This window comes from Synchiropus splendidus, chromosome 5 (genome assembly GCF_027744825.2).
Source record: "Synchiropus splendidus isolate RoL2022-P1 chromosome 5, RoL_Sspl_1.0, whole genome shotgun sequence".
NCBI lineage: Eukaryota > Metazoa > Chordata > Actinopteri > Syngnathiformes > Callionymidae > Synchiropus > Synchiropus splendidus.
Window position 1 is genome coordinate 28,096,055 of NC_071338.1, and position 21,815 is coordinate 28,117,869.

At 41.9% G+C, this 21,815-nt stretch overlaps 4 protein-coding genes across 8 annotated transcripts; 2 read left to right on the top strand and 2 right to left on the bottom strand.

Annotated features, from left to right (window-relative positions):
* Nucleotides 1–276: 276 nt before the first annotated feature.
* LOC128758881 (5-hydroxyisourate hydrolase-like) lies at nt 277–10,203 on the top strand. Of its 3 annotated transcripts, none has more exons than XM_053865335.1 (4): nt 277–390; nt 9,398–9,537; nt 9,735–9,870; nt 9,936–10,203. In XM_053865335.1, the coding sequence occupies exons 1-4, from the start codon at nt 325–327 to the stop codon at nt 10,032–10,034; spliced, it is 441 nt and encodes a 146-aa protein (XP_053721310.1). In that variant the 5' UTR covers nt 277–324; the 3' UTR covers nt 10,035–10,203. The 3 variants fall into 3 exon arrangements, with proteins under 3 accessions (XP_053721310.1, XP_053721312.1, XP_053721313.1); XM_053865337.1 differs by lacking the exon at nt 277–390 and adding an exon at nt 8,555–8,608; XM_053865338.1 differs by lacking the exon at nt 277–390 and adding an exon at nt 8,579–8,608 and having other exon boundaries at nt 9,379–9,537.
* LOC128758882 (5-hydroxyisourate hydrolase-like) lies at nt 782–3,437 on the bottom strand. Of its 2 annotated transcripts, none has more exons than XM_053865339.1 (4): nt 2,597–3,437; nt 1,660–1,799; nt 1,330–1,465; nt 782–1,264 (listed from the first exon to the last, which is right to left on the bottom strand). In XM_053865339.1, exons 1-4 carry the CDS (start codon nt 2,648–2,650, stop codon nt 1,166–1,168), a joined length of 429 nt encoding a protein of 142 aa, XP_053721314.1. In that variant the 5' UTR covers nt 2,651–3,437; the 3' UTR covers nt 782–1,165. The 2 variants fall into 2 exon arrangements, with proteins under 2 accessions (XP_053721314.1, XP_053721315.1); XM_053865340.1 differs by having other exon boundaries at nt 786–1,264; nt 1,660–1,818; nt 2,597–2,626.
* A 4,799-nt stretch (nt 10,204–15,002) lies between the features above and the next one.
* LOC128758883 (5-hydroxyisourate hydrolase-like) lies at nt 15,003–16,592 on the top strand. Of its 2 annotated transcripts, none has more exons than XM_053865341.1 (4): nt 15,003–15,056; nt 15,590–15,729; nt 15,924–16,059; nt 16,124–16,592. In XM_053865341.1, the coding sequence occupies exons 1-4, from the start codon at nt 15,003–15,005 to the stop codon at nt 16,220–16,222; spliced, it is 429 nt and encodes a 142-aa protein (XP_053721316.1). In that variant the 3' UTR covers nt 16,223–16,592. The 2 variants fall into 2 exon arrangements, with proteins under 2 accessions (XP_053721316.1, XP_053721317.1); XM_053865342.1 differs by having other exon boundaries at nt 15,027–15,056; nt 15,571–15,729.
* Nucleotides 16,593–17,585: 993 nt separating this feature from the next.
* On the bottom strand, nt 17,586–18,922 carry LOC128759288 (5-hydroxyisourate hydrolase-like). Its single transcript, XM_053866156.1, has 4 exons — nt 18,870–18,922; nt 18,158–18,298; nt 17,829–17,964; nt 17,586–17,763 (listed from the first exon to the last, which is right to left on the bottom strand). Exons 1-4 carry the CDS (start codon nt 18,920–18,922, stop codon nt 17,653–17,655), a joined length of 441 nt encoding a protein of 146 aa, XP_053722131.1. The 3' UTR covers nt 17,586–17,652.
* Nucleotides 18,923–21,815: the final 2,893 nt, after the last annotated feature.

Genomic DNA, 21,815 nt, shown 5'->3' on the forward strand with positions numbered 1-21,815 from the left:
ACATGTTTTAAATGAATAACTGTCATCATTTCATATTTGTGGGAAATTGGTGGCACAATCTTGTTGATTTCTCGTTCTTTCTGCAAAGCGTGTCATGAACAGCGTTCCTAAATGTGCAGCATCAATAAAGTTCTATAATTCTGATATGTATTATTAACATGCGAGGTCACGGACTGCATCCTTTTACAATTGCTTTTGCCTGCGTGGACTTGACTATCCGTGTTCGATTATTCTTGCCTTTGTAGGACGGGCCTGGCCTCTTCTTGGTGACGATACGGCTAAATCACTTTTTCTTTGTTTTCGTCTACGTTGTTGCATTAAAGAATGGCAGACGACGAATTAGAAGCAATAAGACAGCAAAGGATGGCCGAACTCCAGGCGAAACATGGGGTAAGCAGAGAGCAGTCCTGGGAGAAACGTGTTTTCGCTCCCCTTATAAGGAGATGCTCCCTAGTTTCTCCGTTAGCATGTGGAGCTAAAACTGTCACTGAATCAAAGTGTCACTCTGATACACTGAACGTTGTGTCGTTTATGATTTTATTTATCATTTCTTGCCATAGTATGCACAGAAACCGCGCCTTTATTGAACCGCATTCGACCAAGTGGCCACTGGCACCCTGTGCTCTTCACACATGGAAGCAGCGTCACACTGAGCACGTGACAGAGTCTGGAGAGGCCGTGGAGAAGGTTGGCTGCAACATCCTCCAGCATGGCATTTCTTTGGAGGGCAGCAGTGGACCAAGCAATGAACGGTTTTTCATAATCCTAATTATAGAACTTTATTGATGCTGCACATTTCAGAACACTTCATGAAAAACAAGATTGTGTCGCCAATTTCCACGAATAAGAAATGATGACAGTTATTCATTTAAAACATTTATTTATTCCAGGGATCTTGTTTGAACATTAGTGACTAACGGGATTTACAATTTGCAAAGCAAAAGGGAGAATATTTTTTAATATCATGACTGAGATAAATGTTTGAGACTACTTTAAAACAGGATTTAGAAAATCCAGGCACAAGAGCATAGCAGCATATACTGCAGTTTTAATGATGCTCAACACACTGGGGTTAGCAACATGAAATGCAAAAGCATGGAACTCAGAGACAATATCTTCCTTGACAGAGGTCTGATGATGCTCTTTAACAGGAGGATGTGAATGGTCACGATGCCTCATTTCCTCTGTATGTGGTGTATGAGAATCTACTCAGAAGAAGAGGAAGATGGTACTGTTGATCTGCATCACCGACGGCGAACACATACTGCAACAGAAAATAATATGTGTTACAGGTCAGACAGACCATGAATGTACTGGCACATTCCTCACCTCAACATAGGGATAAAAGCTGGTCTCCCCCAAACTCTCCCAGTACAGCTCTGTTTCAAAGCGGATCTTGTACATACCAGGCTGAAACATTTCTTTAGTGATGAGTCCTGGGCAACGGCCTTGACTGTTGGTCACACTGGTGAGACAAGACACGTGGTGATGAATGTGAGTGACAATTGTATGTGCTTCATTGTCATATACTAAAGAATACATCGGATTAATTCTTCAATCGTTTTGGGATGAAAACAAAGTAAAATCAGCCCAGACAGAAAATGTAGCTTGAATAGAAGGGTCAACAGAAGATGATATTTATTGATGGTCAGGTGTTACCCAGTAGTGATCAAATTCCAGACTTTGGTTGAGGCGTCCTGTCCGTACAGACTGAGAGCCATATCTGCCACGGGGATTCCAGTGACAATATTCAGCACATGGGTGGTCAGTGGACTGGGTGGAACTGCCATTGCTGTGTTCTAGAAGAAAGATAGCAGACTGAAAGCAAATAAGGTTAATGCATCTGTCATTATTGCAAACTAGTGATGGACAAAAGTCAATTCTATTGTCAGTAAGTGCAACATGTAATAGGTGTAATGCAGTACAGTGTCACTGGAATGAAGTTTATTCAGTGTTTTACTGTCAATATTGGTCAACAATGTTATTTAGTTGCCTTCACAGAAATGTATCTTGCAATAATAAAAATACTGAAAGTGCACTTTTAACAATGAATTGTTTAACCTGCTTATAAAGACATCAGAGGAGTGAAAGAGGTTCCCCAATAGAGCAGAGTGAGCATTCAACCAAATATTTGTCTGTTTGAACAAACTGGAAAAAAAATCCTTGTCTTACTCCATATGTGTTTTGAAAGAAAGAAGGAAAGAACAATGTAAAAATAGAATCAAAATAAGTGCCCAAGTATCATTTGGTCGGTTTGAATCAAGCCAATGTCCAATCAGGACATTATTGACATTTTACGTGGAAATAATTACAAATATTGAATTAAGTATTAGACCTTTTTGTTTATCTATTTTTACTCACACTCCTTTCCAATTTGAGTGTTACGTGTCGCTTGGTAACACATTGAATTCATGAACGTAAGCATTCTGATGCTTGAAAGCACATCTAAACAACATGTCAATATCAGCGACAGTGAGCATCTAGAAACTATTTCATTGAATCAAAATTAAAATAGAAAACTGATCAATCCAAACAAATGCATCACAGCAGCATTAAATGTAATACATTTTTCAGTTGTAGAAGTTTTCTTACTCACCTTACAGTGCAGTAGGATCTGGCCCTTGATGTTCTGCAGCCTGAGTGTGTTCATGTGGCGCTTAAATTGACTCCCAAATGGGTCAGAGTAGAAGCGAATAATGTAATTTTCATCTTTACTCAACGCTTGACCTTTAAATCACATTACTCTGGTGCCCCTTTGTTCAGTGTTATCTTTCTGTCAACAGTGAAGCGATTGTGCGAGAGGACACATGAATTTCGGAAAAAGCAGAAGAACTTGCGTCAAGCCTACAAATCCACCTCGGGTCGCATCGTGTATTAGAAATGATAACTCCACCTCGATCACGAGTTCAAAATAACAGTCTGCATAAATCCAAATGCTATGTTTCAGACTAAAAGGAAATGAACCGTATCATACTATTTTTGTCTCAAAGTAGTGTTGACATGCTGGAAAACTCTCCAACGTGCTGAACAAACAGTGGTTTAACCAGTTATTGCGAAGCAAACAGCTTTGAACGTCCTTGTTTTTAATAATATGAACACAACATTGTTGTATTTAGTTCAGATAATAAATTAAGCGAGGTGTACACAGACTACTTCCGGCTTGTCACATGACTCACCTGGGACGTGACTTCCACGATCTCTCCACCTCTCAACTGACTGAAGTAGAATCTGTCGTCTTTTTAAGCATTTAGAATGATGTTATTAATATTCAGAAACAAAGACGTTAGGTGCCAAAATGTATAGGTTGTAGCAAGATCTAGATTTTAACCTCAATTGTGCACATTTATAATTCAGTGAAACTCAAAATGAGTATATAGGAATATAGGAAACTCATGCAAACACGTGGTGGACACTGGACTCCACACCTCTGCGTTGTGATGCTAAGCTGCTTCCACTTCATGACACAGTGGCATCTCAAGGTCATAGATTCCCTTGAGCGAGACAAGGACCTTCATGACCTTCCAGCAGTCTATAAAAGTGTGACTAACAGATTAGAGCCATTTCTATAAAACAACCTGTGTAGATCTTGAGGCAGTACTTTGGCAACACTGCTGTTCTGTCGTTTGCTTGTGGCCATTTTGAAATGTCACGAGTCAAAACTCCACCAAGCTGAATACAAAGCTGGATAGTTCTATCAAGGCCCACATGCCTAATTCTGTGCTCATTGATTTATCACTGTTAGGTCAGTTGCCACATGCCTCCTCCTTCTGTTGAAGATGCAGCCGTAGGTTCTTTGAGGTGCAGTCATTTCTCTGTAGTCAGCTCACTCCCTCGAAACACTGAAACCATCAGGCACCAACAGTTTCATAGGAAGCTGCGGTCATGTGACTTCCAGGTGTCTGGAGGGAGCAGCTGAAGGTTAAAGACAGTTGAGGGAAGTTCACCTTCAACTGGGTACAGAATCAGAATCCTGATCTGAGTCCATCAGGCCAGAAGAAATGAAGATTAAACTTCAACAAGCTCCATGGAAAGGGATGTCCGGTCGATCAGTGGCACATGTGACAGACTGTGGACTGCTCTAGTAAAATGCAATGATGGAAACTGTGTTGGCTCATTTGGAATAATCACTAGGACTTGCTGAACTGTACTAAAGGGACGAGCCTGCGACTGTACTTTAGTCAGTAGACTTCGAACCAATTCCTCTGGAAACTGACTGGATCGCTGGTGTTGCATGTGCTGACTCATTCATGTGCGATGAAACTGGTGTAAATGTAAAGTAAACCCCTAAAATAAACCTCTTTTTTTATTGTCTTCTCTTTTCATATTGTTTTATGTAGGTTCTCATCACTGTCATGTCACACTCTCGTCCTGAAAAAAACTCACAACAATACAACTGAGCAACAAAAACACGTGACATGTGAACGTCTGAGATCTGATCTTGGTAGTTGCTATTCTCTTCCTCATGTTTGGCACCTCTCCAATCTTCATTTGTTCTTCCCAGTTCATATTTCATCCTCCAGGCCACAGCTGTGATTCCTCATCTGTGACAGACAACAGAAGAGTCACACTTGAAAACTTGAACTCGAACTTGAATGTAAGAAACACATAACAATAGCGCCTCCTAGCCAACAATTGCAATTAATGCCCAGCGGGGGGCGCCAAAGCAATATGTTTTAAAGGGGAAACGTGACGGACACTCTTCACTTAAACTGAAGCTGAAACATGGGCCAGCAATACAATATCTATCTATCTATCTATCTATCTATCTATCTATCTATCTGTTTGTCTGTCTAGTACGGAAAAATATAAATCAATGATCTGATGTTGTCCAAGTTCAACAGACAACAGAAACAATATCATGTTTTTTAAATATTTTCCATTTTACTCAAGGTCAACCGCACTTATTTGAAATCGAACTGTCCACTTAGGAAGCAACACTGATTGTCATTCAATTTGCCATGCTGCTGTGCAAATGAATAGACAACAACCTAGCAGCAGGAGCACTTCCTCCTTCCTGTGTAAGGAGGAACTGGAGGAGCCCTGCCAGAGTCCTGCAACATGAGCATCCAGCACGTGTCTGCTCAAACAGTCAGAAACAGACTCCGTGAGGGTGTTATAAGGGCCCGAGCGTCCACAGGTGGAGGTTGTGCTCACAGCCCAACACTGTGCAGGACATTTGACAAACTGGCCACTGGCGCCCTGTGCTCTTCACAGATGGAAGCAGGTTCACGCTGAGCTCATGTGACAGACGTGACGGAGTCTGGAGAGGCCGTGGAGAAGGTTCTGCTGCCTGCAACATCCTCCAGCATGGCATTTCTTTGGAGGGCAGCACAGCCCTCCATGTGCTCGCCAGAGGTAGCCTGACTGCCATTAGGTACCCAGATGAGATCCTCGGAGCCTTGTGAGACCACATGCTGGTGCGGTTGGCCCTGGGTTCTTTCAAATGCAATCCGTCAGATGCAGTTATTTCAACAGTGCAGAGCGCTCCAGCACCGGCCGCCAACAGTACCTGCTCCATTAGGTCTTCTCAGATTGTTTTCTTCTCAGCTTGGTGTGGATCTTACGGTGTCATACCATTCAGTTGTCCTGCCTCTGCTGTGCTTTCCTTTCTCCAGGAGTTGCTGGATAATGGACGGGCAGCCTCCACGCTGAATGTGCCATCTCTGTGGGACACCAGGGCCTGGGTTGTTTCTCTGTGAGAAGTCCCCTGGATCATCAACAGATTTCTGGTTGGTGCCAGATGGATCTGGCCTCCTGTAAGGAGACTAAACTCTGAGATGGAATCTGCAAGTGGTCCTAGAAGCCCTGTGTGAACCTCCATTTGAATGTCTTCTCTGGAAGATGATCACCTCCCCCTCATCAAAGTGAGCAGGAGGCGAAACGGCATCTTTTGTGTCCAGTTCGTGCTGCTGCAGATTACGTGACAGAATGAGAGGGCTTCAGACTGTCGGACGGACTGTTCGTCTGTTATGGTGGGAGTCTGAAAAGGAGATTGGTTTCTTCCCAGCGACTGGCACACTGGATGTGCTCAGCCATCAAGAAGGCGGATGAGGCCACAGGAGCTCAAGTCCCTGAGGGCCTCAGAACACACTCCACAAGGTCTACCTCCTCTTCAGCGGTGCTGTGTGGCGGCGCTTCCATGGAGGACATCTGCCTTGACCTTCACTCAAGCCTACTTGAAGGACATGTTGGACACCTCAGTTGCCCATACTGTCCTTTCTAGAGGTGCATCTTTGTCCCCGGCCGAGCCGGTTGGGCATCAATCGCCTGCTTCCTCAGGTATGGTCTTGTTTCTTTCTTTGACGGTCCTGGGAGGGGACTAATCCGTGACCGTGGTTTTGAAACAATAGCAAAGGCCGTTAGTGGCTCCGCACATATTCATAGAACTGCGGTTACAGTAGGTAACCAGGATTTTCCATCATTGCATTTTACCGGAGCAGTCCACAGTCTGTCACATGTGCCACTGATCGACCGGACATCCCTTTCCATGGAGCTTGTTGAAGTTTAATCTTCATTTCTTCTGGCCTGATGGACTCAGATCAGGATTCTGATTCTGTACCCAGTTGAAGGTGAACTTCCCTCAACTGTCTTTAACCTTCAACTGCTTCCTCCAGACACCTGGAAGTCACATGACCGCAGCTTCCTATGAAACTGTTGGTGCCTGATGGTTTCAGTGTTTCGAGGGAGTGAGCTGACTTCAGAGAAATGACTGCTCCTCAAAGAACCTACGGCTGCATCTTCAACAGAAGGAGGAGGCATGTGGCAACTGACCTAACAGTGATAAATCGATGACCACAGAATTAGGCATGTGGGCCTTGATAGAACTATCCAGCTTTGTATTCAGCTTGGTGGAGTTTTGACTCGTGACATTTCAAAATGGCCACAAGCAAACGACAGAACAGCAGTGTTGCCAAAGTACTGCCTCAAGATCTACACAGGTTGTTTTATATAAATGGCTCTAATCTGTTAGTCACACTTTTATAGACTGCTGGAAGGTCATGAAGGTCCTTGTCTTGCTCAAGGGAATCTATGACCTTGAGATGCCACTGTGTCATGAAGTGGAAGCAGCTTAGCATCACAACTCAGAGATGTGGAGTCCAGTGTCCACCACATGTTTGCATGAGTTTCCTATATTCCCTCATTTTAACTATGAGTTTCACTGGACTATAAATGTGCACAATTGAGGTCATCGAGAATGTGAACTGCTATCCGAGCTTCAACTGTTGCAGTACACTGTGGAACTTGTGTTTGTGGTGGAAGCACTTTTTCCCAGCAGCCACAGATGTTCAGTAAAGTCACCTTTAAAATATTCTTGTGTGTGTCTTTATAATGACATTTTTCACAAGAAAGATTTTGGAATTTCCACGAAATTGACAGACTCCAGCCTCATTCTTGCCGTAAAGGTTTTATTTTCTTCTGCATCACCAATGGAGTGTCAGCATCTCCTCCATCTTGTACTTGGCACAGCGAGAAGGCCCAGATCGATGTGTAGTATTGTGTATTATTATACCATGAAGATGTTCGTCTGTCTGATTTCAATGTCGTTCTAGGACTGCTCATGTGTTTTTTAACAAAATTGAAATTCATTTTGGTGCATCGTGTTTTTGGTTTGAATTATTAAAATATACCAAGTGGAAATACTCATGGTCATAAATGTTGAGTCAAAATTCCTTGGGTGCCTTTTCCTCCACACACAAATGCTACTTGAATGCCACTCCAAGGCAACTTTGTCATTTCCAAAATATGTTTCTGAATCTTAATAACCTCATTCTAAATGCTTTAAAAGACGACAGATTCTACTTCAGTCAGTTGAGAGGTGGAGAGGTCGTGGAAGTCACGTCCCAGGTGAGTCATGTGACAAGCCAGTAGTCTGTGTACACCTCGCTTAATTTATTGTCTGAACTAAATATGACAATGTTGTGTTCATATTATTAAAACAAGGATGTTCAAAGTAATTCTGATGGGACATTTCAACATTGATTTTTGAGATTATTTTGTTGAGTGATTTCGTGACAACATTAACAAGCCATCTTCAAATCGGAAATTTACTGATTGTCAGGAAGTTTCAATCGATTGTGGTGGTGCATTTCAAAATTGAAGTCTTTTAGCGAAAAGGCAAACGGTGAACACAGCTGCTGTGTTTGCCTCCCAATAACCAGTTGGACCACTGTTTATTCCGTGACAGTGGAGTTTTCCAGCATGTCACCACTACTTAGAGACAAAAATAGTACGATACGGTTCATTTCCTTTTAGTCTGAAACATAGTATTTGGTTTTATGCAGACTGTAATTTTGAACTCGTGATCGAGCTGGCGTTATCGTGTCTAATACACGGTGCGACCCGAGGTGGATTTTTAGGCTTGACGCAAGTTCTTCTTCCGCCTTTTCCAAAATTCATGTGTCCTCTCGCACAATCGCTCCACTGTTGACAGAAAGATAACACTGAACAAAGTGGCACTAGAGTAATGTGACTTAAAGGTCAAGCGTTGAGTAAAGCTGAAAATTACATTATTCGCTTCTACTCTGACCCATTTGGGAGTCAATTTAAGCGCCACATGAACACACTCAGGCTGCAGAACATCAAGGGCCAGATCCTACTGCACTGTAAGGTGAGTAAGAAAACTTCTACAACTGAAAAATGTATTACATTTAATGCTGCTGTGATGCATTTGTTTGGATTGATCAGTTTTCTACATTAATTTCGATTCAATGAAATAGTTTCTAGATGCTCACTGTCGCTGATATTAACATGATGTTGTTTAGATGTGCTTTCAAGCATCAGAATGCTTATGTTCATGAATTCAATGTGTTACCAAGCGACACGTAACACTCAAATTGGAAAGGAGTGTGAGTGCAATTAGATAAATAACACACATCTAATATTTAATATTTGTAATTATGTCCATGTAAAATGTCAATAATGTCCTGCTTGATTCAAACTGACCAAATGATACTTGGGCACTTATTTTGATTCTATTTTTACATTGTTCTTTCTTTCAAAACACATATGGAGCAAGATGAGGATTTTTACCAGTTTGTTCAAACAGTCAATTATTTGGTTGAATGCTCACTCTGCTCTATTGGGGAACCTCTTCTCTCTCCTGTGACGTCTTTATAAGCAGGTTAAACATATTTTTTGTTCGAATTCATTGTTAAAAGTGCACTTTCAGTATTTTTATTATTGCAAGATACATTTCTGTGAAGGCAACTAAATTACATTGTTGACCAATATTGACTGTAAAACACTGAATAAACTTCATTCCAGTGACACTGTACTGCATTACACCTGTTACATGTTGCACTTACTGACAATAGAATTGACTTTTGTCCATCACTAGTTTGCGATAATGACAGATGCATTAATCTTATTTGCTTTCAGTCTGCTATCTTTCTTCTAGAACACAGCAATGGCAGTTCCACCCAGTCCACTGACCACCCATGTGCTGAATATTGTCACTGGAATCCCCGTGGCAGATATGGCTCTCAGTCTGTACGGACAGGACGCCTCAACCAAAGTCTGGAATTTGATCACTACTGGGTAACACCTGACCATCAATAAATATCTTCATCTTCTGTTGACCCTTCTATTCAAGCTACATTTCCTGTCTGGGCTGATTTTACTTTGTTTTCATCCCAAAACGATTGAAGAATTAATCCGATGTATTCTTTAGTATATGACAATGAAGCACATACAATTGTCACTCACATTCATCACCACGTGTCTTGTCTCACCAGAGTGACCAACAGTCAAGGCCGTTGCCCAGGACTCATCACTAAAGAAATGTTTCAGCCTGGTATGTACAAGATCCGCTTTGAAACGGAGCTGTACTGGGAGAGTTTGGGGGAGACCAGCTTTTATCCCTATGTTGAGGTGAGGAATGTGCCAGTACATTCATGGTCTGTCTGACCTGTAACACATATTATTTTCTGTTGCAGTATGTGTTTGCCGTCGGTGATGCAGATCAACAGTACCATCTTCCTCTTCTTCTGAGTAGATTCTCATACACCACATACAGAGGAAATGAGGCATCGTGACCATCCACATCCTCCTGTTAAAGAGCATCATCAGACCTCTGTCAAGGAAGATATTGTCTCTGAAGTCCATGCTTTTGCATTTCATGATGATAACCCCAGTGTGTTGAGCATCATTAACACTGCAGTTTTATTCTGAAATGTGAAGCAACAATAAAGTTTGCTAACTCTGATACAATTTATAGTTATTGTTTCATTTATTATTGGGTGCGTGCTTGAACTTCTGATGGTGTGGAAACTTTCTTTTCTGCCCAGCCACTTTATGTGACTTTAACTTTAATGATGCTCTCCAACAGCTTGTGATCCACCACAACTTCTTTGCCATAAACATATTGATGGAACTTTTCACAGCCATTCACAATTGCATGTAGGTCTTTTTTTATTTGTGCGTACCTTCACTGACAGTCAGTAAGGGCTCTAGAACCATATGCCACAGGCTGTTCTTGCTACATCAACACGGCCCCAATTCCTTCTGCACTGGCATCCACAGACAATGTCACCTGTTGGCTAACATAAAAAAACTTCAGTGTTGGTGCATTGGTGACAAGCAGCTGAAGTTTCTCAAAACTTTCCTGCTGAGTCTCTTCCCAGTGCCATTCTATGTCTGCCCCTCTAGCAACAGTCTTAAAGGGGCACTGACATCTGACAATTCGGGAATAAACTGGGCCAGATATTGAACCATTCCCATGAACCTCTGTAGTTCAAGCTCTGTCACAGCTCTCACTTTCTCTTCATCCGGTTTAAGACCATCAGCACTGAGGACATGTCCAGTGTATTTGATTTCTGTGGTTCTGATGATGCATTTGTCTCTGTTCAGCTTTAAGTTGTGTTCCTGCTCTGTTTAACAACTTTTTAAGTCTGCTGTCGTGCTCATCTTTGCATTCTCCCCAGACCAACAAATCATCTACGATGTTTACCACACCATCCAGACCTTCAGTCATCTGGGCACCTGCTCTTTGGAACACTTCTGGTGCAGAGGAAATTCCACACGGCATTCTCTTGAATCTGAATCGGCCAATAAGAGTGTTGAACGTGCATAGTTTGGAACTTTGGTCATCCAGTTTTATTTGCCAAAATCCTCGATTTGCATCCAGAACTGAGAAGTATTTGGCATTCTAGACACAACTTCTTCCACTGTCAGTAATGGACAATGTTCCCTTTTTATGGCTACATTCAAATCTTTTGGGTCCATGTAGATTCAAATTTTACTTGGTGTCACAACAGTCACCATGCTGTTGACCCACTCTGTCGGATCTGTCTCTCGATGACACCCATTTTTTACATGTGGTGAAGCTCCTCAATGACTCTCTCCTTACTGGAATCTTTCTGGGAGCATGACCCAACTGGCTTTACTGTTGAGTCGATTTCAATATGGTACTTGCCAGGTAAGCAGCCCAAACTTTCAAAAAGAGGTTGGTGACAGAAGTTTCCTGGATTACTTTAGAGCCAGTTATTTCCTCTTTTGTATCTTGGAACCTGTTGGAACAAATGGCCCCTGAGAATCGGTTGGCCACGAGGTCAGCCAGTCTGTTGGCTTGTTTGTGGACCCTTGCCAACCAGGAGTCCCACAGAGGTGTGGCAGATCGGTTTGACATGTCCAAATCAATCCTTTGTGGCCATCTTCACTTCCTCTGTTCACTGGTCACCACACATATGAAGCGGGTAATTACATTCCCTGCACTGTTTGCTGCGCTCCGTTACTTTCTACGTCTGCGTGTGAGGTCCAGCAGCAGAAGGGTGGCTTCATGTGTGAACTCTGTAACATGAATATTGTTCCGGATTACAGTGTGTCATCCCCTATAACTCTCATTCAAAGAGCGACTCTACCTTTCTGTTGCTCCAACTCCAGCTTCAATGTGGAATTTGGCTTTGATGAGGTGGTAGTGGAGGGGACCAGAGTGAGGTCAGGAGGACCTTCATGAGCTCAGGGCTCTTCAGGTGACTGAGGAGTCAGCTCCCTGCCACTGGGACCTGGGACTATGGAGAGTGAGTCATCCAGAGCACCCTGCACTCTCACATTGTCCACAATGGAAGGTCCTTCACCTAAAAGCTGACCTGCAGCTCTGACTAGTGCCAAACCTCCAGAGGTCAAGTTATGTGTCCAGCTCTATGGCTGTTCTCCATCTTTACTTTGTGAAAGATTCTCAATCTTTGTAACGACTGTATTCCATTCTGTTGAATGCATGTCGACTGTTTCATGACCAAATGTGATTCACAACGTCTTGCATGTCTGGAAAGATGTCATGCACTTCTACACAGTAAATGTGCAACATCCTGGTCCACAGTAAACTTCCAGGTTTTACTCTCCCATCTTTGTTCTTTCAGCAGTCTCCCTGCTGACCTGCATTTGGACAGCACCCTCAGAATCGCATCCCAATCACTTCAGACCTTCTCCATCATGTGTACTCAATATGCTAAGAAAAACCTCAAGCAAATGACGCTCGCTATAGTAGTTTTTCTACTTCTCCTTGCCCTAGACTGTAACCATGAATTGTGTATTGCAATAATAACAATAATAAACTGTAATATAAAGGCAGTGGATGGTATGTTATGATGTCTTTTGTCTATATATTGAAGTGCTCCAGTGTGATTTTGTGTCTGCATGTATGTGCATTTGTGAATGTAGGACGTGTAACACACACAAACTACTGACATACACCATTCTCATGTATTCTGTGGCACTGCTATCTGCATTGGAAGCTGTTCACAAATCTTTCTTATAGTTGATCTTCTCACTGAGGTAGGCTCATTCTCAGCAGGCCTGAAAGGTGTACTAGGTATGTATATGTTTTTCAACTCATCAATGTGAATGTCAAGCCACATGAGGGGTTCTGGAATCTGTAACTCTTTTGAGATGGTTGGATATTTGATAGAATCTGCCTCATGTAGCAGTTTGCTGGAGCATCAGGATCTCATCACACAAGGAGTCGATCGCCTCAACACCTCAACGCCTGGAATGACCAACCCAGCCATTGTTTTCAACAGACCTCCAGATCACTGTCAAATGTTTTGTAGTATAAAAGTTCCTAAAAAATGTTTTACAGTACATACAAACCTCCAAAGATTGTCACATACAATATGAAAATAGGGAGCAAAACAGCCCAAACACTGTTTGTTCAGCGACAGTGGAGAGTTTTCCAGCATGTCAACACTACTTCGAGACAAAAAGATAGTATTTGGTTTGATGCAGACTGTAATTTTGAACTCGTGATCGAGGTGGAGTTATCGTGTCTAATACACGATGCGACCCGAGGTGGATTTTTAGGTTTGACGCAAGTATTTCTTCCGCCTTTCCCAAAATTCATGTGTCCTCTCGCACAATCGCTCCACTGTTGACAGAAGGATGAGTTATGTGATTCAAATGTCAAGCGTTGAGTGAAGCTGAAAATTGCATTAATTGCTTCTGCTCAGGCTCGTCGCTTTAGTGCAGTTCAGCAAGTCCTGGTAATTATTATTCCAAATGAGCCAACACAGTTTCCATCATTGCATTTTACTGGAGCAGTCCACAGTCTGTCACATGTGCCACTGATCGACCGGACATCCCTTTCCATGGAGCTTGTTGAAGTTTAATCTTCATTTCTTCTGGCCTGATGGACTCAGATCAGGATTCTGATTCTGTACCCAGTTGAAGGTGAACTTCCCTCAACTGTCTTTAACCTTCAGCTGCTTCCTCCAGACACCTGGAAGTCACATGACCGCAGCTTCCTATGAAACTGTTGGTGCCTGATGGTTTCAGTGTTTCGAGGGAGTGAGCTGACTACAGAGAAATGACTGCTCCTCAAAGAACCTACGGCTGCCATCTTCAACAGAAGGAGCAGTCATGTGGCAACTGACCTAACAGTGATAAATCAATGAGCACAGAATTACGCATGTGGGCCTTGATAGAACTATCCAGCTTTGTATTCAGCTTGGTGGAGTTTTGACTCGTGATATTTCAAAATGGCCACAAGCAAACGACAGAACAGCAGTGTTGCCAAAGTACTGCCTCAAGATCTACACAGGTTGTTTTATATAAATGGCTCTAATCTGTTAGTCACACTTTTATAGACTGCTGGAAGGTCATGAAGGTCCTTGTCTACAACCAATACATTTTGGCGCCTAGGACTGCTCATGTGCTTTTTTAACAAAATTGAAATAAATTTTGGTGCGTCATGTTTTTGGTTTGCATTATTAAATCATGCCAAGTGGAAATAAATGTTGAGTAAAAATTCCTTGTGTGCCTTTTCCTTCACACTCAGTTGAGAGGTGGAGAGATCGTGGAAGTCACGTCCCAGGTGAGTCATGTGACAAGCCGGAAGTCTGTGTACACCTCGCTTAATTTATTATCTGAACTAAGTATGACAATGTTGTGTTCATATTATTAAAAACAAGGGCGTTCAAAGTAATTCAGATGTGACATTTCAACAGTGATTTTTGAGATTTTTTTTTTTGCGTGATTTCGTTACAACATTAACAAACCATCTTCAAATCGGAAATGGACTGTGCCGCTGGCCACTCAGGAAGTTTCAACGATTATGATGGTGCAAATCAAAATAAAAGTCTTTTAGCGAAAAGCCAAACGGTGAACACTGCTGCTGTGTTTGCCTCCCAATAACCAGTTGGACCACTGTTTATTCCGTGACAGTGGAGTTTTCCAGCATGTCAACACTACTTAGAGACAAAAAGAGTATGATACGGTTCATTTCCTTTTAGTCTGAAACATAGTATTTGGTTTTATGACTGTTATTTTGAACTCGTGATCGAGCTGGCGTTATCGTGTCTAATACACGATGCGAACCGAGGTGGATTTTTAGGCTTGACGCAAGTTCATTCATGTGTCCTCTCGCACAATCGCTCCACTGTTGACAGAAAGATAACGCCAAGCATAGTGGCACTAGAGTTATGTGATTCAAATGTCAAGCATTGAGTAAAGCTGAAAATTACATTATTCGCTTCTGTTCTGACCCATTTGGGAGTCAATTTAAGCGCCACATGAACACACTCAGGCTGCAGAACATCAAGGGCCAGATCCTACTGCACTGTAAGGTGAGTAAGAAAACTTCTACAACTGAAAAATGTATTACATTTAATGCTGCTGTGATGCATTTGTTTGGATCGATCAGTTTTCTGACTGCACTTATTTTTTAATTCTTTTTTTACATTGTTATTTCCTTCTTTCTTTCAAAACACATATGGAGCAAGATGAGGATTTTTTTCCAGTTTGTTCAAACAGACAATTATTTGGTTGAATGCTCACTCTGCTCTATTGGGGAACCTCTTCTCTCTCCTGTGACGTCTTTATAAGCAGGTTAAACATATTTTCTGATGGAACTTTCAGTAATTTTAAGATCATTTTTACGATTGCAAGATACATTTCTGTGAAGGCAACTAAATTACATCGTTGACCAATATTGACAGTAAAACACTGAACAAACTTCATTCCAGTGACACTGTACTGCATTACGCCTGTTACATCTTGCACTTACTGACAATAGAACTGACTTTAGTCCATCAGTAGTTAAGCGATAATGACAGATGCATTAACCTTATTTGCTTTCAGTCTGCTATCTTTCTTCTAGAACACAGCAATGGCAGTTCCACCCAGTCCACTGACCACCCATGTGCTGAATATTGTCACTGGAATCCCCGTGGCAGATATGGCTCTCAGTCTGTACGGACAGGACGCCTCAACCAAAGTCTGGAATTTGATCACTACTGGGTAACACCTGACCATCAATAAATATCATCTTCTGTTGACCCTTTTATTCAAGCTACATTTCCTGTCTGGGCTGATTTTACTTTGTTTTCATCCCAAAACGATTGAAGAATTAATCCTATGTATTCTTTAGTATATGACAATGAAGCACATAGACTTGTCACTCACATTCATCACCACCTGTCTTGTCTCACCAGTGTGACCAACAGTCAAGGCCGTTGCCCAGGACTCATCACTAAAGAAATGTTTCAGCCTGGTATGTACAAGATCCGCTTTGAAACAGAGCTGTACTGGGAGAGTTTGGGGGAGACCAGCTTTTATCCCTATGTTGAGGTGAGGAATGTGCAGTACATTCATGGTCTGTCTGACCTGTAACACATATTATTTTCTGTTGCAGTATGTGTTCGCCGTCGGTGATGCAGATCAACAGTACCATCTTCCTCTTCTCCTGAGTAGATTCTCATACACCACATACAGAGGAAATGAGGCATCGTGACCATTCACATCCTCCTGTTAAAGAGCATCATCAGACTTCTGTCAAGGAAGATATTGTCTCTGAGTTCCATGCTTTTGCATTTCATGTTGCTAACCCCAGTGTGTTGAGCATCATTAAAACTGCAGTATATGCTGCTATGCTCTTGTGCCTGGATTTTCTAAATCCTGTTTTAAAGTAGTCTCAAACATTTATCTCAGTCATGATATTAAAAAATATTCTCCCTTTTGCTTTGCAAATTGTAAATCCCGTTAGTCACTAATGTTCAAACAAGATCCCTGGAATAAATAAATGTTTTAAATGAATAACTGTCATCATTTCTTATCCGTGGAAATTGGCGACACAATCTTGTTTTTCATGAAGTGTTCTGAAATGTGCAGCATCAATAAAGTTCTATAATTAGGATTATGAAAAACCGTTCATTGCTTGGTCCACTGCTGCCCTCCAAAGAAATGCCATGCTGGAGGATGTTGCAGCCAACCTTCTCCACGGCCTCTCCAGACTCTGTCACGTGCTCAGTGTGAAGCTGCTTCCATGTGTGAAGAGCACAGGGTGCCAGTGGCCACTTGGTCGAATGCGGTTCAATAAAGGCGCGGTTTCTGTGCATACTATGGCAAGAAATGACAAATTAAATCATGAACGACACAACGCTCAGTGTATCAGAGTGACAGAGTGATTCAGTGACAGTTTTAGCTCCACATGCTAACGGAGAAACTAGGGAGCATCTCCTTATAAGGGGAGCGAAAACACGTTTCTCCCAGGACTGCTCTCTGCTTACCCCATGTTTCGCCTGGAGTTCGGCCATCCTTTGCTGTCTTATTGCTTCTAATTCGTCGTCTGCCATTCTTTAATGCAACAACGTAGACGAAAACAAAGAAAAAGTGATTTAGCCGTATCGTCACCAAGAAGCAGCCAGGCCCGTCCTACAAAGGCAAGAATAATCGAAAACAGATAGTCAAGTCCATGCAGGCAAAAGCAATTGAAAAAGGATGCAGTCCGTGACCCAGCGTGTTAATAATACATGAAGCAATAACAATAAATTGGATCAGAATTATAGAACTTTATTGATGCTGCACATTTCAGAACGCTGTTCATGACACGCTTTACAGAAAGAACAAGACATTAACAAGGTTGTGGCACCAATTTCCACAAATATGAAACAATAACAGTTATTCATTTAAAACATGTCTTTTTTCCAGGGATCATGTTTGGACGTTCGTGACCAAAGAGGATTTACAATTTGCAAAGCAAAAGGGAGAACATTTTCAACATAATGAAGACAGAGATAATAAAACAGAGAATAAAACTGCAGTTTTAATGATGCTCAATACACAGCGCTTGTGAACATGAAATGCAAAACCATGGACTTCAGAGAAAATATCTTCCTTGACAGATGATGATGATGATGATCTTTAACAGAAGGATGTGGATGGTCACGATGCCTCATTTCGTCTGTATGTGGTGTGTGAATTTGTGTACCAGAATCTACTCAGTAGAAGAGGAACATGGTAGTGTTGTTCTGCATCAGTGACAGGAAACACAAACTGCAACAGAAAATAATATGTGTTACAGGTCAGACAGACCATGAATGTACTGGCACATTCCTCACCTCAACATAGGGATAAAAGCTGGTCTCCCCCAAACTCTCCCAGTACAGCTCTGTTTCAAAGCGGATCTTGTACATACCAGGCTGAAACATTTCTTTAGTGATGAGTCCTGGGCAACTGCCTTGACTGTTGGTCACACTGGTGAGACACGACAGGTGGTGATGAATGTGAGTGACAATTGTATGTGCTTCATTGTCATATACTAAAGAATACATAGGATTAATTCTTCAAACGTTTTGGGATGAAAACAAAATAAAATCAGCCCAGAAATGTAGCTTGAATAGAAGGGTCAACAGAAGATGGATGATATTTATTGATGGTCAGGTGTTACCCAGTAGTGATCAAATTCCAGACTTTGGTTGAGGCGTCCTGTCCGTACAGACTGAGAGCCATATCTGCCGCGGGGATACCAGCGGCAATATTCATCACATGGGTGGTCAGTGGACTGGGACGATTTGCCATTGTTGTGTTCCAGAAGAAAGATAGCAGACTGAAACCAAATAAGGTTAATGCATCTGTCATTATATATTAACTATTGATAAAAGTCAATTCTATTGTCAGGAAGTGCAACATGTAACAGGTGTAATGCAGTACAATGTCACTGTAATGAAGTTTATTCATTGTTTTACTGTCAATATTGGTCAACGATGGAATTTAGTTGCCTTCACAGAAATGTATCTTGCAATAATAAAAATAATAAAAAAAATACTGAAAATGCACTTTTAACAATGAATTCCATCAAAAAAATATGTTTAAACCCAAGTATTATTTGGTCGGTTTGAATCCAGCAGGCCATTATTGACATTTTACATGGAAATAATTACAAATATTTAATATTTAATTAAGTATTTTATGTATCTGATTATATTCACACATTCTGATGCTAGAAAGCACATCATCATGTCAATATCAGCGACAGTGAGCATCTAGAAACTATTTCATTGAATCGAAATTAATGTAGAAAACTGATCGATCCAAACAAATGCATCACAGCAGCATTAAATGTAATACATTTTTCAGTTGTAGAAGTTTTCTTACTCACCTTACAGTGCAGGAGGATCTGGCCCTTGATGTTCTGCAGCCTGAGTGTGTTCATGTGGCGCTTAAATTGACTCCCAAATGGGTCAGAGCAGGAGCGAATAATGTAATTTTCAGCTTTACTCAACACTTGACATTTGAATCACATAACTCTAGTGCCACTATTCTTGGCGTTATCTTTCTGTCAACAGTGGAGCGATTGTGCGAGAGGACACATGAATTTCGGAAAAGGCGGATGAAGAACTTGCGTCAAGCTTAAAGATTCACCTCGGGTCGCATCGTGTATTAGAAATGATAACTCCACCTCGATCACGAGTTCAAAATTACAGTCTGCATCAAACCAAATACTATGTTTCAGATGAAAAGGAAATGAACCGTATCGTACTATTTTTGTCTCTAAGTAGTGTTGACATGCTGGAAAACTCTCCAGTGTCGCTGAATAAACAGTGGTCCAAATGGTTATTGGGAAGCAAACACAGCAGCAGTGTTCACCTTTTGGCTTTTCACTGAAACCATACCATACCAATTTTATTTATAAAGCACTTAAAAAGCAATGCAAGATTGTCACTAAGTGCTGTACAGCAGTAAAATCAGGATAAAACAGACATTAAAGACAATACATACATAAAGTTAAAACAAGAAAATAAAATAAAAATTACTAAAAAGAAGATCAGCTGTGTGGTTATATAAAAGCCAAGGAGTAAAAGTGTGTTTTAAGAAGTGTTGTCTTAAAGTCGGCACGTGATAAAAGCATGAATCACTGCTTCCAGATGCTGCCTGGATAAAATGGTCTTCACCTTAGAGAGCGGAGCAACGGAGATAAAAGAAACACGACTTGACAACCGCGCTGATCTGAGAATCAAATTTAAAATCACTGTCCATTTTAAAACCAAGGTTTCTACCTGCGGGTTTAACATAGTTGGACAGAGGACCCAGGTTAAAAGACAGAGGATCACAGACATTACTGGGTCTAAAAATCATCACTTCAGTCTTTTTATTGTTAAAACTCAGGAAGTTTAGGGCCAACCAAGCTTTAACGTCTGAAAGACTTTTTATTTTGATTTGCACCATCATAATCGGTTGAAACTTCCTGAATGGCCAGCTGCACAGTCAATTTCGGATTTGAAGATGGTTTGTTAATGTTGTCACAAAATCATGCAAAAAATGATCTCAAAAATCAATGTTGGAATGTCACATCAGAATTACTTTGAATGTCCTTGTTTTTAATAATATGAACACAACATTGTCGTATTTAATGTCACGTTCCACACTCTGTGCTCCGTTATTGTCCATTGTCCGTTCTGTGTGCTTTTATTTGTTAACCCTCTGTAGTTTCCGTTTCCTGTATAATCTCCAACTTAATGGCAGCTCAGGTGGAACTCATCCCGTCATCAGCGGTTCTGTGGATATCTTCTCGTGGGTTCCAGACTGCAGGCTGCTAGATGGTCACTTCATGTCATCCGGTAACTCTCCTGCGACTAATCTTCCTCGTTGTTTACTCCTGAGCTTTCCAAATTCTTTGCGTGCTTGAACTCCGCTTCTTAGTTTCATTTTCTCCTGCGCGCTCCGCTTTCGTTCCGCTCCTTTAAATTCTATAGTCAGTCCGCGTGTGAGTCTTATACTCACCTTTTCATTTAACGATTGTCGTGAGTTATTATCCGAGTGTTTTTCTGTTCTCCCTTTTTGCAGGTTGATATTAATTCACCTCTCTTGTTTTGCAGATTTTTCCCCAGTCCCTCTGTGTATATCCCGGTTCGTGTTTTGGTTCCGGCGTCCTTAGTTCCTGTCTCCGTCTTCTACATTGTACATTGTTGTTTATTAAATCCTTTCATTTAATCTCATTGTCCGTGCCTTCTGTCGGCCTGCAATCACCTGCACCTGAATCAGACCTAGGGCAATTATGACATTTAATTCAGATAATAAACGAGGTGCACACAGTACTTCCGGCATGTCACATGACTCACCTGGGACGTGACTACGATGTTGGATAGGATGTTGCACATTTACTCTGCGCAACATTTTTGAGACATTTACTGTGTGCATAAATGTGACACATAATTCCAGACATGCAAGATGTTGTGAATCATATTTGGTGATAAAATAGTCGACATGCATTAAAGAGAATGGAATACAGTAATTTAGAATATGGGCGTACAGCGTGCTTTGGATGACAAAATTCACACTCTCCATCAAGCCGGTCCCAGGTCCCAGTGGCAGGGAGCTGACTCCTCAGTCACCTGAAGAGCCCTCAGCTCATGAAGGTCCTCCTGACCTCACTCTGGTCCCCTCCACTACCACCTCATCAAAGCCAAATTCCACAATGAAGCTGGAGTTGGAGCAACAGAAAGGTAGAGTCGCTCTTTGAGAGTTATAGGGGATGACACACTGTAATCCGGAACAATATTCATGTTACAGAGTTCACACATGAAGCCACCCTTCTGCTGCTGGACCTCACACGTAGACGTAGAAAGTAACGGAGCGCAGCAGACAGTGCAGGGAATGTAATTACCCGCTTCATATGTGTGGTGACCAGTGAACAGAGGAAGTGAAGATGGCCACAAAGGATTGATTTGGACATGTCAAACCGATCTGCCACACCTCTGTGGGACTCCTGGTTGGCAAGGGTCCACAAACAAGCCAACAGACTGGCTGACCTCGTGGCCAACCGATTCTCATGGGCCATTTGTTCCAACAGGTTCCAAGATACGAAAGAGGAAATAACTGGCTCTAAAGTAATACTGAGCTGGAGGCCCCGGCCAATATCAAGACCCCGGGCTGACGCATACGAGCTGAATGCTAAGGTGGAGGGAGTCGATTGGAGGAAGGGTCTTCCTCTATTAGGCGACTCGCTGGCCCTATGTCTGGCACTGACTACTTCCCAGTGGGCAACGGGGAAGCAGGTTCTGCCAGATGAACAGTCGCACAGTCGCACTATCCACCATATGCTCTGG